We start from the raw sequence: 25,384 nt of genomic DNA, 5'->3' as shown, positions 1-25,384 counted from the left end.
CCTCCCCGTCTTCACCAGCAATCAGATTCCTATTTGTGGGTCACTCGCTCTATGCTAAATTTCCCTGTGGGGAGGGTTGACATGTCCACAGTCCTCTGAGACAACTGCTGCTTTGTTAGTGAAACCAATGAATGGATGTTTGAATCAGAAAAGAGATAGGGGTTGGGGTCAGGGTCAAGGGTGATGGTCAGCATCAGGGTCAGAGGCCATGGGAAAAAGGCTGAAAGTCATCCAGCTTCCTAAAAGGACAGACATATGACAAAGCCATCCTGATCTCCAGCTTCTCCTGCCATAGGACCACCCAACCCTCCCACTTTGTCATTTCTCCCCTTTCCAGCCCTGGACGCCCATCATTCTGGCCAAGACCTTCCTGGCTGTCGACCTGAGCCCTGGGATTGGCAGTGAGGCATGGAATGGAGACAAACAGGGAGCCTTCCTTGGCACTGACGATACTTTGTCCTGTCCTGTTCTTCCAAAGACAGAACCAACACTACCCTCCCTCACCTCCTTCCCAGAGTCAGGGGAGCTGGGTTCCAGCCCCCATCCATCGCTGACTCAGCTCAAATAACAAACCTGTTTTGCATTCTGGTTTCTTCACTGGAGAATGAAAATGTAAAGCCCTGCCTGGTCACTCTACAGGGTTGACGTGACAATAATAATATGCTTGTGTAAAAGTGCATCATTAACTAGTCGTTCTCATGACCTCTTCTAACGTGCTCCTGACAACACCTTGGGAGATAGGCAGGGAAAGCATGTTTGTCCTTAGTCAGAGGAGGAAACGAAGGCTCCAGAAGGATGTGCCCAGGCCACAGGCTAACACGCAGCAGAGCAAGGGCTCAACCGGGACCTCTGTGCCATGTGGTCCCAGCATGGTGAGGACCTCGGGGGACAGCACGCCGCTGCTGTTAATAAATGCATTATTTTCCCCAGTGTAATTATGGCCCGAATATCTGCCAGTGGCTTGTCACTGGTTACTTTGGGCACACTCAGCATCTCCAACCTGCCATTTCGTAAGTGGGTTGTGTTGACCCTACCAGTAGGCGTGGCCTCACTAGTCTCAGCGCGAAAACAAGGGAGAGTCGAGTCAGCCAAGGGCGATGATGAGCCTGTGGGTATTTCTGATGCCACCACCCAGGGAGGGTGACCACACTTTCTGCTGGGTACAGAGGGCTATAGGGTTTTAGGAAAGTTCATCAGTTCCAACAATCCCATTGGGTGAGAGAACTTAAGCCCAGAAAGGTGTCATGACATGCTTATGGTCACACAGCATCTCAGTAGCCAAGCTGGCTCCAGACCCCAGATTCTAATTCTAAGTCCTGTGTTCCTGCCCTGCTGCAGGATTCGGGGCTCTTCTCCATGCCAATAGTCTAGGGCTTTCCTTCCGCCTGTGTCTACAGCTGACCGTCAGCAGAGTAAGAGTAATAAGGGTGATGTGCATGGTGGACCCTTTTCCATAAGAGATGTCTCCTGAATGAGGAGTGGTCCTCTTGGAGAGCATTGTTTGGTTCAGATGCCAAGCCCAGGACACAGCTTTGTCCCTAGGGCCAGGACAACCCCACAGGTGTGTGTGTTGGGCCTTGAGGAAATACTACTCACGACTTATCTCGCCTGCCGAGCCGTCTTGGGGGGCTTGCCTGTCTCCTTCGGGGGGACAAGGATTTCCCCCGGCTTCTCACTTGGGTTGGAGAGTGGGCACTTGCAGGTTTCAGGATCTGAAGGAGATATGAGGAGTTAGCACACTGGTTTCTTTTTTAAAAAAATAAAAAAAAAAACATTGACACGAGAGAGACATGTCGACGGGTTGCCTGCTGCACGACCCCGACCAGGGCCAGGGACAAACTGCAACCGAGGTATATGCCGTTGGCTGGAATCGAACCCATGACTCTGGTCCAAGGGCTGATGCTCTAACTGCTGAGCAAACCGGCCAGGGCGGCACATGGTTCCTAACGGCCCCGGTCTTACGTCTTCCCACAGCATCCCAGCCCCCAGCCCACTCACAGTCCTCAGGTTCAGAAGGCCCTGGGCGGGAGACTTCCAGGAGCAGGCCTGAGACACAGATGTTCCCTCTCATCCTGCACTGACGAGAAGCAAAGGTACCACTTCCCAGGGGATGGTATGATGCCACCGTGCCCCCTTTACCACGGCACAGTGGAGCAGAGCCAGTGCCTCAGCCTCCTGGGGTAGCGTTTAGTTGCTCAGCAAGTTTCCCTCTTGTGAAGGCAAAGTCCCATCTACACTGCCCCAGAGATCAGCTTGTTCTTCCTTTGACTCTCCACCCCCAACACACAGCGTGGTTTCAATTTGTCAAGAATCTCCATCCCAGGCCCCCCAGAGTGAAGATGACAAGTCCCCATGTGCTAAACATAACCAAGCGTGAATCTGGATAAACCCTGTCCCCGCGGTCCTCAGAGCCCGCACAGGCCCTGGAGGGATAAGGGCAAGCGGGCACTGCGTCACATTGGAAGTGACATGGTAGAGGACGACAGGTTTGTGGGTACAGTTTATATAAAGCCAGAACAGTGCACGCTTCATTGTTTAGCACAGTGACACGAGGCCAGAATGTTTTGCCAAAGGGCTTTGCAACTTATCAAGCAAGGCAGAGATCAAGCCTCTGCGATAGGCTGTGAAACTGGTGACCCACTCACTCATCTGGTTTGCCCAGGACTTACCTGATTAATTTTTTTAAAATTGATTTGGGGGAGGGAGGGAGAGAGAGAGATTTGTTGTTCCACTCATTTATGCATTCACTGGTTGATTCTTGTATGTGCCCTGACTGGGGATCAACCCGCCACCTTGGTGTATAGTGACGATGCCCCAACCAACTGGCTACTGGCCAGGGCAGGACTTCCCTGGTTTTAAGTATTGAAAATCTCATATGCTGGGAAACCCTTCAGTTCCTGGGAACCGGGATGATTGGCCACTCTATTACAAAGACAAAACAGAACAGAACTACAGCCTTAGTATAAAACGACTAGCATTTTAGCTGAATTTTTTATAACAGCTTACATGAGTTGCCATTTATTTTATTTATTTATTGGTACGTGCCCCTAGCGGGAACTGAACCCAGGACTCTCTGGTCCACAGGCTAACGCTACAACCACTGAACCAAACTGGCTGGGGATTTAAAACGACTAGCATTTTAGATTGATTTCATAGAAGGAACTGCAGACCAAGACAGTGATTTAACTGTAACACCTAAGCTGACTCGACCTCTTGTTTTTGAAGTGGTATATGCAGAAGAGGCTTGAATTGTCCGTGTCAGTAGCAAAAGCCTTCTTTTTTTAAATAGGGTAGCTACCAAGCAAGATGGTCTCGAGAAACTTTTGACCATCCCAGAAATGTGGGACATGGGGCAAGAGGGGGTGGGGAAACAGAGAGACAGAGAGAGAGAGACAAAGAGAAAGAGAGAGACAAAGAGAGAGAGAGAGAGAGAGACAGAGAGAGAGAGACAGAGAGAGAGAGAGAGAGAGAGAGAGAGCGCCTGCACTCATGCCTCGCTTGTTGGCCTTCCCAGCACCTACCTTCATTCTCATGTCCCTGGCATATTTCTCCAGCTCCTTCCTTATGTCAGCCCTCAACATCTTTGAGACATTGAGGACCAGCTGCTTCCACTCAATGGGCTGGAAGCTATGAGGCTCGTGGGGGACGTATAGCCCAATCTTGACCTTCTTGACTGTGTGCAGGTATTTCTTGTAGGAGTCTTCAAAGTCAAAGATAAGGTCACTCAGAGTCCGAAAGGTCAGCGGCTTGTCCATCAGCTCAGCCCTTCGGCTCATGCCCAGCGAGCCATAGCGGCCATTGCAATAAATCCCCAGCACAACGTGGTGAAAGTAGTTTCCTGAGAAGTAGGTTTTAAAGCTGATGGGGAATCGCTCGATGGAAGGCTGTCCATTGGTTAAATATCTTAGATAATCTGAGTCAAGGAAGAGAAAGGAGGCCTTGAAAATTCACAGAGCTTGGACTCCCAGGCAGGGAAAGTGGCCCATGGGGTCGGTCCATCCCTCCGCCTCTGAGCAGACGAATCCTCTTTTAAAGGAGTCACTCGCTGTCTCCGAGTATCTACTGTGAGATGCACCCAAACCAAATTAATGTGGGACAAAGAGTAGAACTGTGCCATTTTCTTTAGTGATTAAATATATGCAAAAGAAAACAACAAGGTACTTTTTCCTCCCTCGGTTTTCTACAGGGGATGACAAGACTTTAGAGGGTTTCTCACGCCAACAGAATGACGTTCTCAGGCATTCGTTCTGGCTGGAGTATGTGGGACAGACCAGGAACTAAAGGCCTCTGCAATGTTCGGGGGGAAATGACAACTAGAATGAAGGCGACATGGAAAAGAGACAGACTGGCTGATGAACTAGATGGAACGGACAGAAAGGTGTCAGAAGGGGTCATATGCACACCTCGTCTGCTCCTCTCTCTGGTCCGGTGCTAGCAGTGCCGGCAGCCTTGGGGACCACAAAGAAAACTCCCCTCAGTCCCCAACCCACTTGGCATCACAGCTCGGCTCTCTTCACACACTGGCCCATTCCGATGGAGGGACCCAGCCTCTCAGTTTGGGCTCAGGAACCCTGCAGGGTGCAGCTTCAAGAAACTGCCCCACTGACTCCACATTCTGGAACAATGGACAAGAGGCACCACGTCCTCAAGTCCATGTCCAAGTCACTGGACCACCCTGGCGAGGCCATGGAGACCCAAGGACCCAGCCTTTAAGGAGAGGGATACTGGAATCCCATAAAGTCACTCTTCCGCTGAGCATCTTTGGTGACCCCAGGGTGCTCCTCAGGTCGGTAACAACCCAGGTGCCCAGCACCGCAGCCTGTGCGTGATAAGGTTCAGGAGTGGGGACAGTTTTCCACGCTCTAGAATTTGTCTTCACCGTTTCTTACCCTCCCCCCCCCCCAGTGTACTTTCTACACAGAGGCCAGAATGATCTATCGAAACCAAAATTTGGTACATGTCACTCTTCTGCTTAAGTTTTCAGTGATTATCATCATCTCCAGGATGTGCACCAAATCCCTTAGCAACGTCCTGCCACAGTGTGGTCCCTGCTGGTCATTCCTTTGTACAGTCAAATTTTCCCTACACCCTGGACTAGCACCTTGACCTACAGCAGACCCGTGAGACTACAATGAACACACAGATCTGTGCCCACTACTCTCGGCATATATATCCCCTTCCTGTAGTATGAAGTCAAATATAACTAAAAAATCGAAAGCTTTTTAAATGACTTGTACATTACCAAGCCACGAGGCCAAAGTGATCTACAAAACTTTCAAAAACCTGCTACTAAACACATGTGACATGATGTCCCTACTGTTGACAAAGTCTTTTATGCCTTCACTCACGCATCAGCCTCACGGAATGAGGGACTCAGACCTGGCAGAGATGTTCGGTGTCTCCTAAGAATCCCGAGCGACAAGGCTGCTGTGAGCTCACACAGCCTGCACCCCTGGGAACCTCATTACTATCCCTTCCCCCTTCCCGGGGGCGACAGCTTCCCTGACCTTCCTCAGCCAGGGTTAGGTGTTCCCCCGCCCCACCCCCAAGAACTCCCAGAGACCTTGTGGGTTATTCCTACAGCATTCTCGTTGTCTGTCTGTATGTGGTGAGGGCAGGAGTTGTGTTGGGCATCCTGGTGCCCCTCCCTGGCACAGTGCACACTGGGCACACAAAGTGCTTGCTGAAAAAAGGAACCCTACATGTCAGAGGGCCGCACTCAGTGGGGGGCTGACTCGGGTACCCTTAAAAGAAAGAAGATGGTAGAACTCAGCCCACAGCCCTGAGGTCAGCCTTGTCTGCTGCCCTCAATTTGATCACGAAGGGCTCCTCTCTCTAAAAATGAGTTCTCCTGCTTTCTCTTCACTTCATCATGTGAGATTATCTGGCAGTCAGGGAGTGAAATCACATCCTTCTGGGTCCTGTTACATAAATTCGTTCTTGCTTTCTGGGGCGAGTTCTCTGGGCTAGCCTAAGGGCATCGCTCCGTGTAAGTGGGTGCAACAACATGGAGGGAGATCCTCCCGGCCAGACAGCCTGCTGGGCAGGGCTGTGGGGCCAAAGAGGAAGAACGCGGCCTTCTCTGGAAGTCTGGTGGGGAGACAGATTCAAAGGGACACGATGTGGTCAGGATGGCAAACCCGCATAAAGAAACTAGACGTAGATTTTCCATACGATCCAGCAATTCCACTTCTGGGTCCATACCCAGAAGAATGAGAAGCAGGGGCTAGAACAGATATCTGCATACCTGTGTTCAGAGCAGCATTATTCACAATTGCCAAAAGGTGGAGACAACCAAGTGTCCGTGGATGGATGGATGAATGGATAAACAATGGATACACATATAATGGAATATTACTCAGCCTTAAACGAGAAGATAATTCTACAGGGGCTGGGTGGAGATAGGTAAGGGGGGGGAAATGGGGAACATCTGTAATAGTGTCAACAATACTTTTTAAAGGAGAAGATAATTCAACTTCAACTTCATCATGAATAACGCAGTAACTATCTGGACCAGGAAGTTCACGGCCAACAGACTACTTTAGTGGAAACAAATGGTCACTGATGGATGTCCTTTACCCTGGGAAGGCAACAGTACCCAAGACGGAAAATCTAGCCAAAATGTGTAAGACTACACCAGATGTCATCTTTGTGTTTGGATTCAGAACCCATTTTGGTGGTGGCAAGACAACTGACTTTGGCATGATTTATTATTCCTTGGATTACACACACACAAAAGAGCCCAAACATAGACTTGCAAGACATAGCCTGTAGGAGAAGACGACCTGAAGGAAACAGGAAGGAACGCAGGAACAGAAGAAACAGAGGGGGACTGCAAAGGCCAATGTGGGTGCTGTCAAGAAGGAGGAGTGAAGAGTCTTCAGTGACTTTATCTGTGGTGATTGTGCAGACTTTTCACGAGCAGATTAATAAACTAAGAACTTAAAAAAAGGAAAAATATAATTCTGACACGTGCTATGACATGGAGGAATCTATGCTAAGTGCAGTGAGCCAGTCACAAAAGGACAGATGCGGTATAACCCCACTTGTGTGAGGCACCTGTAATAGTGAAATTCATAGAGACAAAAAGTGGAATGATCATGGCCAAGGGCTGGGCAGAGGGGCGTGGGGCTCGCTGTTTAACAGGTATGCTATCTCAGTTGGGGGAGGTGAATTTCTGGGGGTGCACAGTGGTGACGGCTACACAAAAAGGCGAATGTTCTCAATGCCACTGAGCTGTGCACCCAAAAATAAAGTGGTAGCCCCGGCCTGGTGGCCCCGTTGGTTGAAGCATCATCCCGTACACCCAAAAGGTTGTGGGTTTGATCCCTGGTTGGGGCACACACAGGAGGCAGGCAACCAACCGATGTTTCTCACATCAATGTTTCTCTCTCTCTCATATCAATAAACATTTCCTCGAGTGAGAATTTTAAAAAATGTTTAATGAAATGATAAATTTATATTATGAATATTTTACCTCAATTTTTAAAAACCCACATTTAAGCCTGGCCAGTGTGGCTCAGAAGTTGAGTGTCAACCCATGTGCTAAGGGGTTGCCAGTTCGATTCCCGGTCAGGGCACATACTTGGGTTGTGGGCCCAACCCCCAGTAGGGGGCATGCAGGAGGCAGCCAATTGATGTTCTCTCTCATTGATGTTTCTTTTTTTTTTTTTTTTAATATTTTTTCTTTATTGATTTGAGAGAGAGAAGAAGGGAGAGGGAGAGAGACAGAAACACTGATGAGAGAGAACATCGACTGGCCGCCTCCTGCACACCCCCCACTGGGGATAGGGCCCTCAGCCCGACCATGAGCTCTCAGCAATGTTTCTACCTCTCTCTCCTTCTCCCTTCCTCACTCTCTAAAAATCAATCAATCAATCAATAAATAAATAACCCACATTTGGCCCTGGCTGGTTGCTCAGTGGTTAAAGCGTTGGCCCATGGACCAAAGAGTTGCGGGTTCGATTCTGGTCAAGGGCACATACCTCGGTTGCAGTTCAATCCCTGGCCCTGGTTGGGGTCGTGTGGGAGGCAACCAGTCGATGTGTCTCTCTCACATTGATGTTTTCCTCTCTCTCTCTCTCCCCCCTTCACTCCCTCCCCTTTACTCTATCTAAAGATAAATGGAAAAAATATCCTCGAGTGAGGATTAAAAACAAAAAAACAACCCCACTTTCACAACATACATATATCATGTCATGATGCTATACACCTTAAACTGACACAGTCCTGAGATGTCAATTACATCTCAATAAAACTAAAAAAAACCCCCACAATGTGATGTGTGCTGTAAGAGACAAGCCCAGCGATGTAAGGGAGAGCAGATGCCCCAAAATTAGTCTTATGGGACAAGTAGAGTCAGCCACGTGGAGGAGTGGGGAGGGGACAGGAGAGATCAGCAATCCATCCTGTCACAAGTCACTGATCTCTAGGATGTCCCATCATTAGGTCATCAGTGAAGCCTTGGGTCCTGGAAGAGCTGGGAACCCAGGGGGAGGGGACAAGGAAGTTGGATGAGGGCAGGGAGGCAGCCTGAGCTTTGCCAGGAAAGAGGGAACAGCAGGGCACCAAGCCCCTGGAACAGGTGCCCAGCATCCAGCCTGCTGGGGATGTGCCCAACATGCCTCTACTAATGAACCGTTGCTTAAACAAACCATAGTACTTCAGTGCCATACTTAAGCCTCACCAGGGCCAGCAAGGGCCCCCAAAGAGCTGCCATTATTCAAAAAGCAATTTGGAACCAAATGGCTATCACTGCAGCATGCACGTGAAAAATGCACACGCGCTCAAGCAAGACGAAAAAGGTGGCCCTTTGGGAACGAATCCTGAATTCTGGGCTAGGAGGCAGGAGACAAGGAGGAGGACATCGGCTTCCAAGCAGCAGCCACGCTTGTCAAGGTGCCGATGCTCCTCAGGACCTGTGGGGAAGGGGGGAGGCTGTGGAGGCACAGACAGATGACCCAAGTCCTGTCCTTCACCACGCCCGAGAAGAAAGCAGGCCACAGGGATGCTGACACAGCGAAGAGCAAGACAAAGATGCTGTAACTTTTAGAATTCAGGTCCATGTTTCTTGTCTGTGTCCAAGAGTCAAATTTCCCTGAGTTCGGCAGTGTGAGCAGACTTTTTCCACCCTCCCTACACTTTCTTGAAATGTTGCACCGGCGGGAACCAAGGAAAACCAAGAGCACACTCTCCTCGGACAGGGACAGGCCAGAGGCTTGTCACAGGTCTCGTCCCACGATCCCAAAAGTTTTAGGTAATTCCTGTAACTTAACGTAAGGCTCACATTGATAAATTTGCACAGGGACAAGACTGTTGTGTGCATGACTATTGCCGAGCACGGTGGCCTCCGTCCAGGTACACTCAGACATCCATCAGCAGATGGTCTGAAGTGAACGGTCCCACCCAGCGAAGGGCCTGGCTTGTGATCTCTTCTCGGATCTCCACCAGCAAATCCCCGACAATTGTTCACCCCCATTAAGCTTGCAGGAGGCTCTGCCCAACAGCTGTGCTGACTCTTGCCACAGAAGGAGTGGGCCCCGAGCCATCTGCTGCCCCTGCCCTTCCTGTGCTGCCTGCCTGCTGGGCTCCCCAGGCACCGCTTCATCTCCGTGAGGGGCAGGGAAGAGGTCTGTCAGGGGGCTGGGGAGGGGTTTCAGTAAGGCTCAAGTTTCCACTTTGGAAATGTCAGCCGGGGGACCCTGCGGACAGTCTTGTTTCAGACCAGGCCTGCCGTGCTCTGCAGTCTGCAGAGGCGGAGAAAGTTCCTTTTCCATAAAAATGTCCAGGAGCCCAGAAAGCAGACAGGGCCTGTCCCCCTGTCCCCAGTCTGATTCGGAGCCACCCATCCTTCTGCTGATTTCTGTATCTTCCTTTCCTGGTTTTCCTTCTACCTCTTGAGCTGTCCTTCTTAGTGTCACATATGGGCTCTTAGTGTCAACTGGACCAAAATACAGTGAGATTTCCTCCTTGAGCTCTCTCTCTTCTCAGTCCGCGGACACACAGCTCTCGGGTCGGTATTTCCAGCACAGAGCCCCACAGACCCGCCTGACATCCCACGGGCACCTCAAATTCAACAGGTCCAAACCGGAACTCGTCTCCCCCTAAGTCTGATCCTCCTTGTGAAGTCCTGCCCTTGGACTGGCGCCGTATTATCCCATCACCCAATTTTCCCAGCCAGAAATGTGGAGTCCCCCCTCTTTCTCCTCTGCCTCCTCACATCCGATCAGCTCACAGTGGTGTGGATGACACACCCAAGGCCTCCCCTCACCCCCATTGCTGCCTAGTCCACATCTGTGCTGACCTGTCTCACCCTCCAGCCCACCCCGCACAGGCTGTCGCTTAATCCAGAAGCCTGTATTTGTTGATCCCCCTTCCTCATCAACTTCTCCACCCGGCTGGCCTCCAAGCCCTGTAAATTCTACCCCCTTCATCTCTCTTGAAACTGTCCCTCCATTCCATTCCCATTGCAGGACCATGGTCCTAGCAGGGCCATTTCCCTCATGTAACAGCCCCTCCCCGGCCCTGCAGATGCAGCCCCAGCCTTCTCCAGTCTGCCCTGCACTCCGCCCTCAGGATGACCTCTGTGGAGCACACTCCTGACCATGCCCCACCTCTGCCCCAGAGCTTTCAGCCGGGCTGCCCACCGCCCTGGTGAAAAAGGCCCCCCTTCTCAGCGCAGCACCCCAAGACCTAGCTGGTCTTACTGGGGACCACCTCTCAAGCCCATGTCTTGCCGTGTTCTCTTGGTCGGTCCCTTCTAGCCATCATCCAGAGAACTGGGAGTTTCCCTGCTCTTCGATCAGATCCTGTTCTACCGCCATCACCACTGATAAGTCAGTGCCAGCAGTTTTCTGAACCGTATTCAGCTGAGGAGTCTGGGGAAAACGGAACAGAAAGCGTGAGAGGGACCAAACTTTTGTTTCAGCTCCGTGTTCTGTAGAGTCAGGACACCACACCATTACATGGTCTCCTCCTCAACCCACTCTTATAATTTTCCCTGGAGATGAGTTTGAAGGACCCCATTGCCCCTCGAGTGCCTTTCTGTTGCAATGCTAGATGAATGCAAAAATCAACGGTGCACTCTCCTGTTAGAATTCTCCTGTGACTAGCGATGCTGGCCTGAGCACTAGCCCTGAAGCAGACTTTAGGTAACAGGTTACACTGACGATGGTCTAAGGAGCCAAGCTCTGATTTGGTTCAACTCCAGATGGTAGAAGTTGAAGAGAAACATTAGGGAAGCTTGATACTTTCCTCCAAGGAGACCATGGCCATCATCTCTGTGGATGTAGGACATTAAAGGCACAACCAGCCCCAGAGTGAGACCACCATCTATGGAGTAAACTTAAGCAAACATAACTTAAAGGATACATGCCCAGGATGACAGCTTCAAGGCATTTAATAGGCAAGGACTCTCGAGTCATTTCTTTCGCTGTTTCCATTAACCTGTAGGATAGAGCACAGCAAAGGGTCTCAGGACTTATTTAATGATGCAACTGGTCTGTCTGTCAGTCCATCAGCATGCCTGTCTCCACACTAGGCACCATGCAGGAATACAGAGGGAAAGGGGAGAACTCGTTTTGCAGAAAGGTGCCAAAGCACATGCATACTGGCAGAAATAAATTCTAAGTTCTCCACTCCTCTCTCCAAGACCTAGTTCCTGGATGTTAGTGCCCATATTCCACAGCATCCGCCCCTTGCCCCAGGACTAGGGGCATTACTTGGAGCAAGCAAAGGAGGCCACAGGAAACACATTTCATAGGCCTCCCCCATTCCCTGAACAAGTTAGTCTTCACCAACGAGCTTAGCTGTCAGAGTGGTTCAGACCCCAGCCCCACCTCCAACATGGCCCTGGGGCACCCCCTATCTCCACCCCTTACAGATCAGGATATTGAGCATTGGGTTACAGGCATAGAGGGTGGCAGAGGGAGTTAGCAGCTCTCAGGTAGGAAAGATACCACCTGGCCCACAGATCATGCACCACTTACCCACTCAGTGGTCTCATTTTTCTAATTTCAAAGAACTGGGTCCCTGTATGATTGTATCTGTGTGAAGTATGTAAAGGGAAAGTAAGAGAAAACTCCAAAGGTCCCAGGAATCAGCAGAGGGAGCTATGCATTGGTTTCACGATGAGATGAGGAAGTGAGAACTTTCCAGAAGGTGTCCAGTAGCCAGAAGGTAATGAACATCCTCTAACTCTTCATGGTCCTACCTTGAAATTTAACTGCTAACGTAGGCCCCAAAGCACTTTGGACCTTTAGAACAGCCATATTCAATCTGCTCTGTATTCTGGTTAGTTGAATAGATGTCTTAATTCATCTGCTAGACTACAAGTTCTTTGAAAGTTGGGATCATTTATTTATCATTTTTCTATCAACCATAGAGCCCAGCACAAGCCCAACGTATTCCAGCTAGCAAATGTTACAACTGAGTGAGGAATAAGTGAATGGATGGTTGGACAGATGGATGTGTAAACAGATGGATACATGGGTGGAAGGGTAGTTGGATGGATGATGGATTCGTGGATGGATGGATGGATGGATGGATGAATGGATAGGTGAATGGATGGAAGGAAGGAAGGAAGGAAGGAAGGAAGGCAGGAAGGAAGGAAGGAAGGAAGGAACTGATGAATGGAAGGGTAGATGTTGGAAGGCTGAATGGCTGGCTGGATAGATAGAAGGGTAGGTGGATGGGTGGCTGGCTGGCTGGATAGATGGATGAATGAATGATGGAAGGGATGGATGGAATGGTGACATATAGAAGAGTAGATGGATGGCAGTGGGGTTTCTCAGTAGCACAGACTGCAGCAGAGCTTACTAGGGAGACATCACTTTCATTTTATGCCTTAACTGACACTTACATTGACTACTAAATGAGAGAAGATGACATTACCCACAACCTTGGATTTAGCTGGTTGTCCAGGAGGTCTCAGGAACTGGAGAGCCTGCACTAGGTCATTCTGAAGGAGACCAACGATTCCCTAATGTCATGCTCTCTTCTCTGAGACTGGATCTGGATGTTTCTGAGGCTAAAGAAAGGCTTTGTGCATTCCCCTATCCTGCCTCAAACAAAATCCTATAAAATCTGTGCACACTGGGAAGTTGCTAACGAAGGATCAACTTGCAACCCAGATATGGGCCACTACTGCGGTGAAGGCAGCTGCAGGGGTGGTGCCGAACCCTGAAAGGCACTGCACACCCTCCAGCACAGATGTGCTTGGCCACTCAGACATGAGCACACATGACAACCACCTGAAGAGTTCATTATCAGCACATCCTGGTCTCCATCTCTGGAGATTGATTTCAGGTCATAATTTTAACTGCCTGCCATTCAGAGTCACCTCATCTTGGACTGCTGACTTGGAAGTTCCAGGGTGAGGGCGAGGGGCTGATCTGAACAAGCACACAGTTTGGGAATTACTGGCATAGACGTAAGAATAACCAATAACAATACAGGCTTGCTTAGCTTTAAAAAATAATAATATACAGCCTGGCTGGTGTGGCTCAGTGGTTGAGCGTCGACCCATGCACCAAGAGGTCACTGGTTCAATTCCCGGTCAGGGCACATGCCCAGGTTGTGGCCCTGATCCTCAGTGGGGGGCATGCAGGAGGCGGCCAGTGGATGTTCTGTCTCCTCAATGTTTCTATCTCTATCTCCCTCTCCCTTCCTCTCTCTCTAAAAATCAATACAGAAAATAATAAAATAAAATACAAAACCCTAGAGGTGAAAGAAAAAAAATCTATTCTCATTGTGAGGTGTTCTGTTACTTTACTAACGATGTCCTTCAGTGAGATTCTGGTATATATAAAGTAGAATTCAACCGGCAAAATACAATGCATATGCCCAGCTTTGCCCGTTTGTATATCTAAGTTTATACATCTAGTGCATAAAGTAAGACAAACCTATAATAAAATCAGGGAAATTACTTGGCCATCTTTTCTCAGTCCCTGACAGTTACCAGCTCCTGCAGTGAGCTGGGGAGGAAGCTTCGGGGAGCCTCGCAGACCAGGTCCACTCTCGCAGCGCGCAGAACCCCATGCTCCGTCAGCACTCCCGTGGGCCACGCTCTGAGGCTGTCAGGGAAGGCAGGACCTGTCCTTCCACCAGGGCTGGCCCCAAGGGGTCCCCTTACTCTCGCAATGGTCGCCCTCTTCAGGAGAAAGTGGTAGGAATCCCAAGGAACTAAGTGGAGGTCTGGTCGGAAGGTAGAGCACACAGGCCATACTCTGCTTTCTCGGCGTGGTGGCTCCAGCGGCCAGGTGACAGGGAGCACGGGCCAGCCGCCTGCAGGTGCTCTTGCTTCTCCAGCCCCCTCTGCAGGCAGCGGTCTGGGCAGTGAGCACCACGATGCATCAAAGAAGGAGGAGGCAGCCCCTTCAGAGCACAGCGAGAACCCGGCTGCGGTGCCGCAGGGTCCGCCAGACACGCAAACGTACCGCCGGTGCATTCCCACCACCTCTGGTCACATGATCCCTGCAAGACCATATCCTTGATAGAAGTGGAGAGCCATTCGAATTCCTGCCACCTTCTAGAATGTGGTGTGAGGAGTCAGTCACATCCAGGAAGGCTCAGCTCTCGGGGTCCAGTTCCACCCTGGCACGAGTCTATGCTCTGGACCACACGAAGCTCCCCAGGTGGGGTCCCAGTGTGGGGATCGGCACGGCACCAGCTGCCTGCCTCACCCTGGAGGCTGATGCTACCTTCTGCCTCTAGTATCGCTTCAGGATTCCACTGGGAAGAGGCCATGTAGGGAAGCTCCTAATCTGTAAAGTGGGAACTGAGAGGCTGATCAAGTAATCTGCCTGTCCAAAGCAGCAGAGCTGGTATTATTCCCATCTGGTAGTACCTGTCCTTCAGGGAAGCCATAAAAATCCATAGGAAAGATTCCTGCGTCTAGCACAGAGAGGAGGGGCCTCTCCCAGGGCACGAGAGACATCGCTCGGTGCCCTGTGAAATCCTTTCTGCTAAGTCCTAGGTCTTTGGGGAGGAAGGACAGAGGTCAGCAGAGGCTTGACTTTCTGGACAATGTGCTGGAGGTCTGTAGGGAGGCTGATGCTGGCTTAGCTCTGTGATGCTACTGACTTGCTTGGGCAAATGGCCCGTCCCTCTCATATACCCCTCTGCCAGCCCAGCCCCCACCTGACTCCTGTCCCTGGTAACACACCAGAGCAGCCCTTGGCCCATCCGCCTGTGCCCCTTTGTCCGGACAGTGTTGCTCCTGAGACCCTCAGAACTGCTCTACTCCTGACTGCAGACAACCTGAGGACCCTGGAGGAGTCCAGTCTGGACCCAGTCTGGACCCACAGGATCCTCAACTCTTCTTCAAGCTCAAGTGAGGGGAGAGGGCCCCCACCCAGAGCCCCATCCATTCATGCGGAACGGAGCAAAGCCACCAGTCTGGACCACCTGGGGAGACAAAGGCAGGCCAGGTGGGCCTCTGGTAGAGTATGAGCTGTCAGGATGAAGGCAAAAGGTGAGAAAAGAAAGAAAAGGAACGGAAAACTAGGAGGGAAGAGGGAGAAAAAAGACTAGAGGAAGAGAGGAGGGAAAGATGACTGAGGAGGCGGCGGTGGAGAGAGATGAAAGGCAGGGGGCTCGAGGTGGCCCGCCGCTGCCTGTCTGCCTTCTTGCCATCCTGGCCCACATCCTGCTTAAAAGGGAGGAGGGTCTGATCATTGCAATTCCATCTCTGTTATCACTCCTGGACTCTCACATAGGGGCAGCCCTCCATGCCCGGCCTCACCAACCTTACAGAGCATTTGCTGACCAGCTGGGGACAGACATGCCACCAGGCTTGCAGTTACCATGCCCATCCCCTGCTGGGTCTGCTCAGACCCCGGTTGGAAGGATACTGTAGTGTCTTCATGTAATTCTGAATTGCCTGGAGCCAGTCTGGTATAGTCATCGACAGCCTGTAGTTTGGAACCTGGGGCACTGAAGGCTGCAGAGAAAGTAGAGAGAGATCTGTTGGTCAAGTGCTCCGGAGCCCAGTGCGTGGGGCAGGCACAGGGCCGAGACCACTGAGAGCTGCTCCTGGGAGCAGACGGCCACCCTGCCGGGTCACCTGTTCAAGTGGGACCTCCTGGACAAGGTTTCCCCACACCAGTCGGACCCTTGCTGAAGTCCTCCCTCTCTGCACTCCCTCTATACACACTGCACCGTGGGTCACAGTGACTCTCTATGGGCCTCTGTGTGTTGTGAGTGCGAACACAGCCAGCTCCCCAGGGAGCCTCAGCCACTCACTGAGGCCAAGGACCATGTCCTACAGTGCCCCCCGCTGAGCCTGGCCCAGCAGGATCGCAGAGGTGCTCCACTGATCTTCACATGTTTACTGCATGACTACACCTTTTACTGCATGGTTGGTGTGAGCTCTTAGATGTGCCCCACTCCAGGGCACCGCTGCACACAAGATGCATGGTGCCCTGAAGAAATGCAACATGGCACCATGGCCACCGTTCTCCTCCACACTACCCCCTGCAGTGCCCATCGCCTCCGTTCCCCGAGTCTGGGCCCAAATGGATTCGGAAAGACTCCCCTCTTGCCTTGCCTCTTCCTGGGTAAGGGCAGCACCTCTGACTCATGAGCCAGCTCACCCTCTGCCCTCACGGCTGCCCAGTCACCTCTTCATTTCCTAGTCTGCCTCTTGGTCAACACTCAAGTGTCTACAAGTCCTGTAGGGAAGAGTTCCAAGCCCTGCAGGGGAGAGAAAGGAGCGATGGCCGGCAAGGACGAGAGAGGGAGGCAGGCACCTCGCCTCAGGACTCAGAGCTCAGACGCCACTCAGTGCTGAGCAGGCTGCCCACGAGGCCTGCGTGGGGACCAGCCAGGCTTCCAATCCATCACTTCTGGGAAGCGAGGGACAGTTTTGGCTTTATCCTCTCTAAATGTTTCTCAGTCTCTTATCCTCGGCCTCTCTGGTGGGGCAGGCCGGGGGACAGGGACACTGGCCCAGCAGTGCATGGTCAGGAAGGACAGAGGCGGCTTCCCCAAGCCTGAGCGCTCAGGGAGGAGCAGAGGGGCCCAGGGCAGACTAGTTGCATCCTGGGAGAAAACAGGGAAGGGCAAGCCCTGGGGATGTAGGGCTGAGCTGATGGACAGGCTGGGCAGCCTGGCTGGGCACCAGTGCTCTCCCTGCTAGCTGGGGCCAGGCCCCACAGCGAACCCAGGGCACAGGGCCCTGGGCCTGGGGCGGGTGGGAGGAGCAGGGGTGGAGGGGGGTTGCTCATCCTCTACACCCCCGCTGCACTGACGGGAAATGCCTCTTGCCATGCTTCTCCTCTCTGCGCCTCCAGCCTCCCTCTCGCTTGGCTTTGAGACTTCCTGCTTCACAGCCACTGCCCCTCCCCAGGAAGGGACCAGTCCCACGTCCATGTCACAGCCAGGCTGTGTGTGTGAAGGGGCGCGTGCCGCACACAACACGCAGATGCTCTGCGAACCGCACTTCGAGTGCAACTATCCGCTCACATTCCTGCCCTGGAGAGTCATCTCCGGAGCAAATGATCCAAACGAAGCGTTTTCTCCCCTGCCCCCTCCCCCCCACACACAGAGTCATAAAATGAAGTGCACCTTTGTGTTTCTGCCCTAACAAACACCAGGAAGTGCGCAGCTTGTCCTTGTGTTTGTGTAAAAACACCCACTGACCTACCCAAGCCGGAATTCTGTGTGAGAACGTGCCAGAACCGTCGCAGAGGAGCCGAGAGGATGGGAGATGCGCACACCTCCCATGACCAGCTTTTTAATAGAAAAGCTGTAAGCACAGGGACATGTCCCATAGACACACTGGCCACCTAGGGGATCCCCAGAGGGGCATCTGTTGGCCACCACCCTGAGGTGGCCAGAGTGACTGGGCTCAGAGTCAGCCACGGGGGCCAACCACCAAATAAATGATTTCAATGCCAGCAAGCTCAGCAGAGCCCACAAGAGCCGGGCGATGGGGTGGGGATCAGGCAGCAGCTGGTCCTCAGAATAGCAGCTCAGTGGCGCCCAAGGGCTTTTAAAAAAACAGCTGCCTGGTTACCTCAGCCCCTGCTGAGAGCAAGTGGCCACATTCCCCGAACCCCAGCTGGGGAGCAGAGCTGTGGTGGGGAAAGGGGCCGAGGCTGCTGAGGGGATGATGTCATCTGGCTACAACTCACTCTGACATCTGGGAGACCTGACTGCGGCGCAGGCTGGGACTCAACTCCCAGCCAGCCCCTCGGGCTGCCAATACCCCCACAGGACGAGGGACTATCAACCAGGTGGGCTCCTTCAGGTGCGACTGCCCCTCCAACACTCACATTCGCGTCCCTGCTGTCACATGCGAACTGTCAAGCGCATGACCGCTCTAGAGCCTGTTTCCCTCCTGATAAAATAGGAGAATCTCAGCTACTTCAAACCTTCTGGGCTGCTTCTGAGGATCACATGACCTATGTGTACAGCAGGGAACTCAGGCTTGACTCTGGTGCTCTCTAAGTGTTAGCCGTGTTAATGTTCGTCTGAAGTGTGTCTTCAGGGGCAGAGAATGGGGAAGCTGACGTGTCCTCAGGAACTGGAAAACAATCAGCAGTGCCGGAGTCCCCGAGCCCTCGGAAGCATCACTACGCTGCCTTCTCACCCTAATAAAAGAGGATGAAACCACCCACTTCCCCCTGTAACAGTGACTTCATCTCCTTAATTCAGGAAGCGTTCACACAAAGTGATAAGGAAACTATTGAGGCCTCCAAAAAAAAAAATGGCCCCAAAAGGTGGAAGCAAACCAAGTGTCCATTGAGACATGAATGAAGAAAGAAAAAGATGTATGTACACACAACGGAATATTATTCAGCCATAAAAAAGGAAGGGCATTTGGACATACGCCACAACAGGGACGAACCTTGAAGACCTTATGCTGAGTGAAATAATTCCATCACAAATAGTGTGCAATTCCTCTTATATGAGGTTCCTAGAGTGTCAAATGCATAGAGACAGAAAATTAGGAGGAAGGGTGGTTGCCAGGAACTGGGGATAGGAGGAAGAAATGGGGAGTTATCATTGAAGAGGTACAGAGTTTCGGTTGGGGAAGAAGAAAAGGTTTTGGGGATGGAAGGTGGTGATGTTACATGCACAACAATGCACAGAACTGGACACTTAAAAATAGTTAAAATGGTAAATTATAGGCTATGTGTATTTTATCACAAGTTTTTTAATGGCTGTGAAAGAACAATGCACAAAAAATGCAAATAGTGAATATATATTTGAAAAACAGTTCAAATTCAGCAATAATTTAAGAAATGCAAATTAAAGCCACTGCAAAATGTCATTTTTCACCTCTCCATTTAGCAGAGATCCTCGGAAATATGGACACTCAGTGCTGGCGAGGAGGCTCCCATACAGCAGGATGGGGATATAAATTGGTCCAACCTTTTATGAAAAGCCCAGGGCACACTCCTTTTGTTCTCTCCTTGATGGGGGACCTGAGAGTCCCTTCTCGTGTCATTTTCCTGACCTATTTCACTTGAAATGCCAGCCTAGGTCTCCCATGGCCCCTCTCCTCAAGGTTCCTGCCTCCCGCCACCTAAATCCAGCCCCCTCAAGCCACCGCCCAGCTGATGAAGGCAGCATCTAGAGGGCACAGACCCAAACGACCCTTCCCATACTGTGTCCATGGGCAGGGGTGGGGGCATAGGAGGAGGAGTCGACAGGACAATGGTTGTTCCAGAAGAATGATGAAACCAACCACAGGCAAAGCTTTTGTGCACAGGCTGTCTCACCCCATTCTTGCCAAATACAATGACCTGCCGAAAGGATGCAAGGAGAAGGGGGGATGTAGATGGACACGTGGGGGAGAAGTGGGGGAGCCAGAAGAGGAGCCAGGGAGGCAGCGACACCCCTAGTCACCAGGAATCTTCAACAAGAAAGAACAGGACAAAGCAAAGCCTTTTGCTGCCCCTGCTCTGAAAAATATACCTGGCAGGCACCAGGCAGAAGAGAGTAAGGAACGTCACTCATGAGCCCAGGATGGGCCCCAGACCCCTGCTCAGCGGCAGCAGGAGTCTGTTGGTGGTAGCCTGCTACAGAGGCCCGGAAGCCCCGGGGTCACAACCTTGGCCTGAGCAGGAGACACAGGGACAAGGGAGGAAGGGAGCCTCCCGAGGGAGCCTGCAGGGGGCAGGAGTGGAGCCCGGACTGCAGCAAAGTCTCGCCTCACAGCACTCATTTCTGCACTGGGCAAAGCCGAGTCCTCTGAACGTGAACCACTTCCCGATTTGGGGTCAGCATGAGAACGAGGCACAAGAGCCCGGCTGTTTTGTTCTGAGCCAGCTACCTCTCTGCCCCTGGCTTCCCGTCCTCTATCATCCTCCAACTGACTTGAGCTGCTTTCTTGCACTGTCCCTGAGAAACCCTGGCCTTCACCTACTCAATTGTTAACTTCAGACCCAGTAAGCAACAGAGGCGAGGCCTTCGATAGAAAATTTAGAAGGAAGATGGCAGAGCAGGTGAGCTCCCCGACCCCCGACCCCCCACCTCCCAGGAGGGGCATCTAGATCTTCGGGCAGAGCTTACCATGGCTGCTAACAGAATGTCCTGCAGTCAAAGGAAGTGTCGTTCAGTCCCCCTTAGGCCTCTGACACCTTCCCTCTGTCCAGTTCTTTGCCAAATTCAGTTGCCAAAAAACTTAATCTCCCTGAAACCCTCCAACCCTACCACCACAACCTCCTCTTCTCTACAAAGTCCTCAGTAAAACATTGATCTGGTGAAAGGAGCAAAAGACTTGGCCCCAGAGAAGAGAGTCTGCCAAACTGAGTATAGGAACAGCCCTTGACTCAGGATTGGCCCCTAGAAACAGGAGTTTTGAGGTCGTCCCCATCTCAGGGCCTGTGTAGGGGTCAGGATTTGGGGAATGTCGAGACCAGGGAGAGGGAGGAATGCTATGATGGGGTTGGGGATGGAGAACCAACCATTATGATACAATATAAAAGAGAGAAATATTAAGTTCTTAGGTTCAAAAGCCAATGCTAGGGTTGTCCTGTTTAGGCAGGAGTTCACATGTGACATTTAAGTTACTACTAAAGTACAATGTGGCCCTAGCCGGGTGGCTTCATTGGCTGAAACATTGTCCTGTACACCAAGATAGGCTCCGGGTTTGATTCCTGGTCAGGGCATGCATGGGAGGCAACCAACTGATGTTTCCCTTTCATATCAACGTTTTTCTCTCTCTCCCTCTCCCTCTCTCTCCCTTTCTCTCTGCCCCTCTCTTCCCCCCTTCCCCCACTACCCCCTCTCTCCCTTCCTTGTTCTCTAAAATCAATACAAACATATCCTTGGGTGAGCATTAAAAAAAAAGTACAATATGGCCACTCTATAAAAAAGGGACCACTCTTTTTTAAGAATACAGCATCCAGCCACAGTAATGGAGGTCTCAGGAAGTAGGGATCTGTGTTCTAAGCTGCTCAGACTTTTAGAATACTGTGTTTCATATGTGCTTATTTTAGGGGACTGTGTTTCATATGTGCTTATTTTAGGGGACTGACCGAAGACAAACTAGAATTTTCCTAGAAAGAGGATGAGGAGAGTGAGTAGGTCCGGGAACTCGAACACAAGGAAAGGTGAGAGGAGCTGTCGCAGACTGACAGGATGTCGCAGTGTTGAGGACTCGTAATTCAGTGCACCCCTAGTGTCATGCAAATATGTCTAGGGTCACACAGGTCAGCAGTAGAGACCTGGAGACTCATAGGCCATAACATTATGGGATTTGAGTGTTGGAAAAAACTCTACTTGAAGTCTGGCCTACTCCCATTTTATAGATGAGAAAACTGAGATCAGAGATTTTAAGTGAGTGACCTAGGCCACAAAGCTAGAGGCAGCACAGCCAGGACTGGAATCCAGCCCCTTCCTTACTCTAAAAGGTCCATCTAGTGACATTCTAGGGAGCTGTGAGTAGCAAAGGAAGCTGACATGTGCTGCCCTGGCTCAAAGGGCGACGCGAGAATCAGTCATGAGATGTGACTGAGGGGAGAGAAGGAGGATTTCTGTTCAGTCTCCGAAAAGATTTCCTCACCAGTCAAATCTGGCCAGGCCTGGCACCAGCTGCCCTGTGAGGCAATGAGCCCCGGTTCTCAGAGGGTCTTCAGAACAAGAAAGGGAGACTGATCGCCACCGATACTAACATTCCCTGATTCCCACAGAGAAAGGGGGTCCCACACACAAGATTGGGAGAAGAATGAAGCCACAGTTAGAATCAGGGTCACCGGCCGAGGGTGCTGAATTAGAAACGCAGCACAGGACAGTAGGAATAGGCCTCTGTTCCTGTGGCCACCTCTCCGCCAGGTTTAAGGGCTCCCAGCTTATCCTTAAGTAAAGACAGGCTCACTTAAGCAAAGACAAATTCTGAAGTCAGAGCCAGAAGCCAGGACCGATGTTGTTCTCGTGCTCAAGGAGGACTCAGCAAAGGTCATTACGGCTAACACTAGGCAGGACTCTCGCTGGGCACAATGAGGAGCTCCTTGAGCAGCAGGGTAATGAAACACTGTAACTGACCGCAACGGGAAGTTCACAGGCTCTGTCACTTGTCCCAAGGGCAAATCCAGCTGTCTGGCCTACAGGGCTCTGTTGCTCAGGTCACCACATTCTCCAGGCTGGGGACTTGACCAGATGGCATCCCAGGTCTTAGGTCTGCATTCCTAGACCTGTCCAGGAATTTTTTTCAGCCATGCCAGTGTCCCCAGGGTGCAAGGAAAACCATCTGCCATGCTGTAAGTCCCCCAGGCTCTGGCAGCATTTTTTCGCAGGTTTGCATTTTATGTTTCATACAGCAACCACGGCACATCTCCCTCCCTCCATCTTGCTAAGTTATCCTTGGCCACCAAACCCAATCAGCTCACTGGCTTCTCTCCAAGGTAGAAAGAGTTCCACTCTTGAGCTTCTTTCTCTGCCTAGTGAGACTAATTCATCATGTGTCCTGGAAAGTCCCTTTTAAGCCATGGCCAAAACTCTTTCTTTTCTTAAAGCCCAGATAAGCTGGGGAAAGAGATAGCTCACTGTTTTTGCAAGTTTCAGAGGTGAAAGTCACTGTCATTTAAGAAAATTTTTTTGGCAAAACGTCTAGAAATGATTCACGCTGAGAAGTCTGACTGGTTGAGTCAAATTCATTCACAGCCTAATAAATCATTTGCAAGGGAGATAGGGGAGGACCAAGAGACTCCAAAGAGGAAAAGCAGGGTGGGATCCCTAGGGTCGGATGCATTCTTGGCATTGCTGGTGCTACATAGGGGCTACAGCTCTTGCTGAAGGAGGATGGACATGGGGGTGAGTAAATAAATAATACACTTTGGATAGAGATTCAAAGAAACCTTGGCACAACCAGGACAGCAAACCACCACTTCCCCCTCCCCTATTTCTAAGGCTTCCAAGACAAACATCTCAATTAAGCAAAGGAGGTGGGGATTGTGGGGAAGACTGGAGAAGGAAAGGGAGTTTGTAGCAGGACCAGGAACATGGAAATTGCCTCTATGTGCTCTGTACAGAATGAAATGGTCCCATCACCGCTCACCCCACACCCCTCCTTGGAAGCCACTGACCTTTGCCAGGAAGGCGGCATTCCGGATGGCGCCCACCATTTCTGCCCCCTTTGGGTGCACCTTGGCCACGTGCATCCACATGCGCTCCCAGGTGTGGCTGTCGATGGGGAAGCCGCTCTTGTTAACGTGAAACAGCACCCCGCCGTCTTTGTCCTCCTCCTCTGAGCCCCCGCTGGTGGCTAGGCTCACCGGCCGCGCGTGGCTGCTCCGGGATCGGGTGCTTTTGGCGCCTTTGGGGTGGGGGCAGCGGTGAGTGCCCGCCGCAGAGCCAGTCATGGTGGGGCCGGGGCTGGGAGGGCGGGGCGGGGGTCTCGGTGCTGCGGCGGTGGGGGGCGTGTGCACGCCGGCGCGAGGGGATCAGTGTCCCGCGGAGGCCGCCTCCCCCATGCCTCTCGCTGCCGCAGGACGCGCCAAGGAGCAGCAGCAACCGGAGCTCGGCTTATGGGCCGTACCTGAAATCAGCGGATGCACACACAGCACACACCGCGGTAAGTGGACACCCGGAGAAACCGCGTCCAGCGGCGGTGGGGCCTCGAACTGTCCCCACGTCACTCTCGCCCCTCCACCCTCCCGCTGACAGACCCTCCAAGGATTTGAATGCGAGCTTCCAGCCCTGCAATTACCTCGAAAGGCGACTGGAATTTTGGCACAAAGCTTCACGCACACCTAAACAGCGGGAGGGAAATAAAGACGCGTGGAGGATGCGGAGTGGACGGGGTAGGGGGAAGAAAGGCAGCTCGTGCAGCGTGAAGGAACAGAAGGTCCCCGCAAGGCTCCACACATTGCTTGGTCGCCAGATGTGGCCGAGCGCCCGAGCAAGCCAAGAACGTGCCGGCACGTGAGCGCCCGGGGTCGGCGCGAGGGCGCAGCAGCAGCTTCAGCTTGCAAAGGCGGCGCATTTCTTCCAGGAAGCCCTCCCGGAGCCCCCAGGCGGCAGTGGAAATAGCTCCCGAGCCAGGCACCCGGGGGGGACCGGCTGCAGGTGGGATTCAGGAAGGGCACAAGCTCCAGGACCCTACCTCGGGACACTCGGCCTCATTGCTGCGGCGCCTCTCCGGGCAGCGGGGCAGGTGAAGGCGGCAGCTGCTGCTGCTGCTGCTGCTGCTGCTGCTGCTGCTGCTGGGCCTGGGGCTGGGGCTGCTGCTGCCGGCCCCTCATTCCATGTCCCATTCTCGAATGTTATTCTGTGACATATAATCGAGTCACCCGGGCAGCCTCCGATGTTCCGAATGCGTCCATTGGCCACCGCAACAAAGAGGGGCGGGTCCCGGGCTCGGAACTCTACAACCCAGAGTTCCACGACGCTCTGATTGGCTCCTTGGTTCCCGGGTGGGAGGGGAGGGGAGTAGGGGGAGCTGCGCGGCCCCGGGAAATCCGATCGCTGTCATGTCCGGGGCTGGAACGTTTGTCCAAGGGACTAAGACCGAGTTTCCCCAGGGGTCCTGGCACTGCCAGGGTTTGCAACTGTGGGGAGCAGAGAGGTCAAGTCACCTGAGAAGTGACCCTGAAGTAGAGGAGGACTTGTCAAAACATCCTCCTCGCAGGAGGGCTGGACGCAGCCACCTGCCTCATCAGCGGGTGATGGATGGTTCAAGCAGGGGCTGTCCACACGAAGGCACAAAACTAAATCTCTTTTTAATCCCACATTACGAATTCCCCCAAACAAACAAGGGGGCACAGTCATGTACTCTCTGACTTCAGTTGTGATTGATAAAGTCCTTTTGAACCCAAGCTGATAGGCAACACTGAAACCCATGTCGTCCTCCAGGCCCGACTGCTCTGTCACAGCCTCAGAGTTAGAGGAAGGGATGAAGAGATGCTTCAAGGGCATGGTGAAGTGGGAGGCCCTT

General features: G+C 52.1%; 1 protein-coding gene across 3 annotated transcripts in view; it reads right to left on the bottom strand.

Moving 5' to 3' along the window:
* The window catches only part of VASH2 (vasohibin 2), a 34,953-nt gene extending 10,328 nt beyond the window's left edge, over nt 1–24,625 (bottom strand). Inside the window, exons 1-6 of one of the 3 annotated variants that reach the window (XM_036273294.1) lie at nt 24,554–24,625; nt 15,852–15,940; nt 11,988–12,044; nt 11,371–11,445; nt 3,522–3,903; nt 1,597–1,712 (exon numbers count right to left, since the gene is read on the bottom strand). In XM_036273294.1, the coding sequence (XP_036129187.1) occupies nt 1,597–1,712; nt 3,522–3,903; nt 11,371–11,445; nt 11,988–12,044; nt 15,852–15,904 (683 nt within the window). In that variant the 5' untranslated portion in view covers nt 15,905–15,940; nt 24,554–24,625. Of the gene's footprint in view, nt 1–1,596; nt 1,713–3,521; nt 3,904–11,370; nt 11,446–11,987; nt 12,045–15,851; nt 15,941–23,534; nt 23,811–24,553 lie in introns of those variants that run through there. The other 2 variants (XM_036273292.1, XM_036273293.1) reach the window with 2 other exon arrangements.
* Nucleotides 24,626–25,384: the final 759 nt, after the last annotated feature.

Source organism: Molossus molossus, unplaced genomic scaffold (assembly GCF_014108415.1).
Source record: "Molossus molossus isolate mMolMol1 unplaced genomic scaffold, mMolMol1.p scaffold_m16_p_20, whole genome shotgun sequence".
NCBI lineage: Eukaryota > Metazoa > Chordata > Mammalia > Chiroptera > Molossidae > Molossus > Molossus molossus.
Note: the sequence above shows the minus strand (reverse complement) of the source record. Positions and strands in the feature narration are given on the sequence as shown.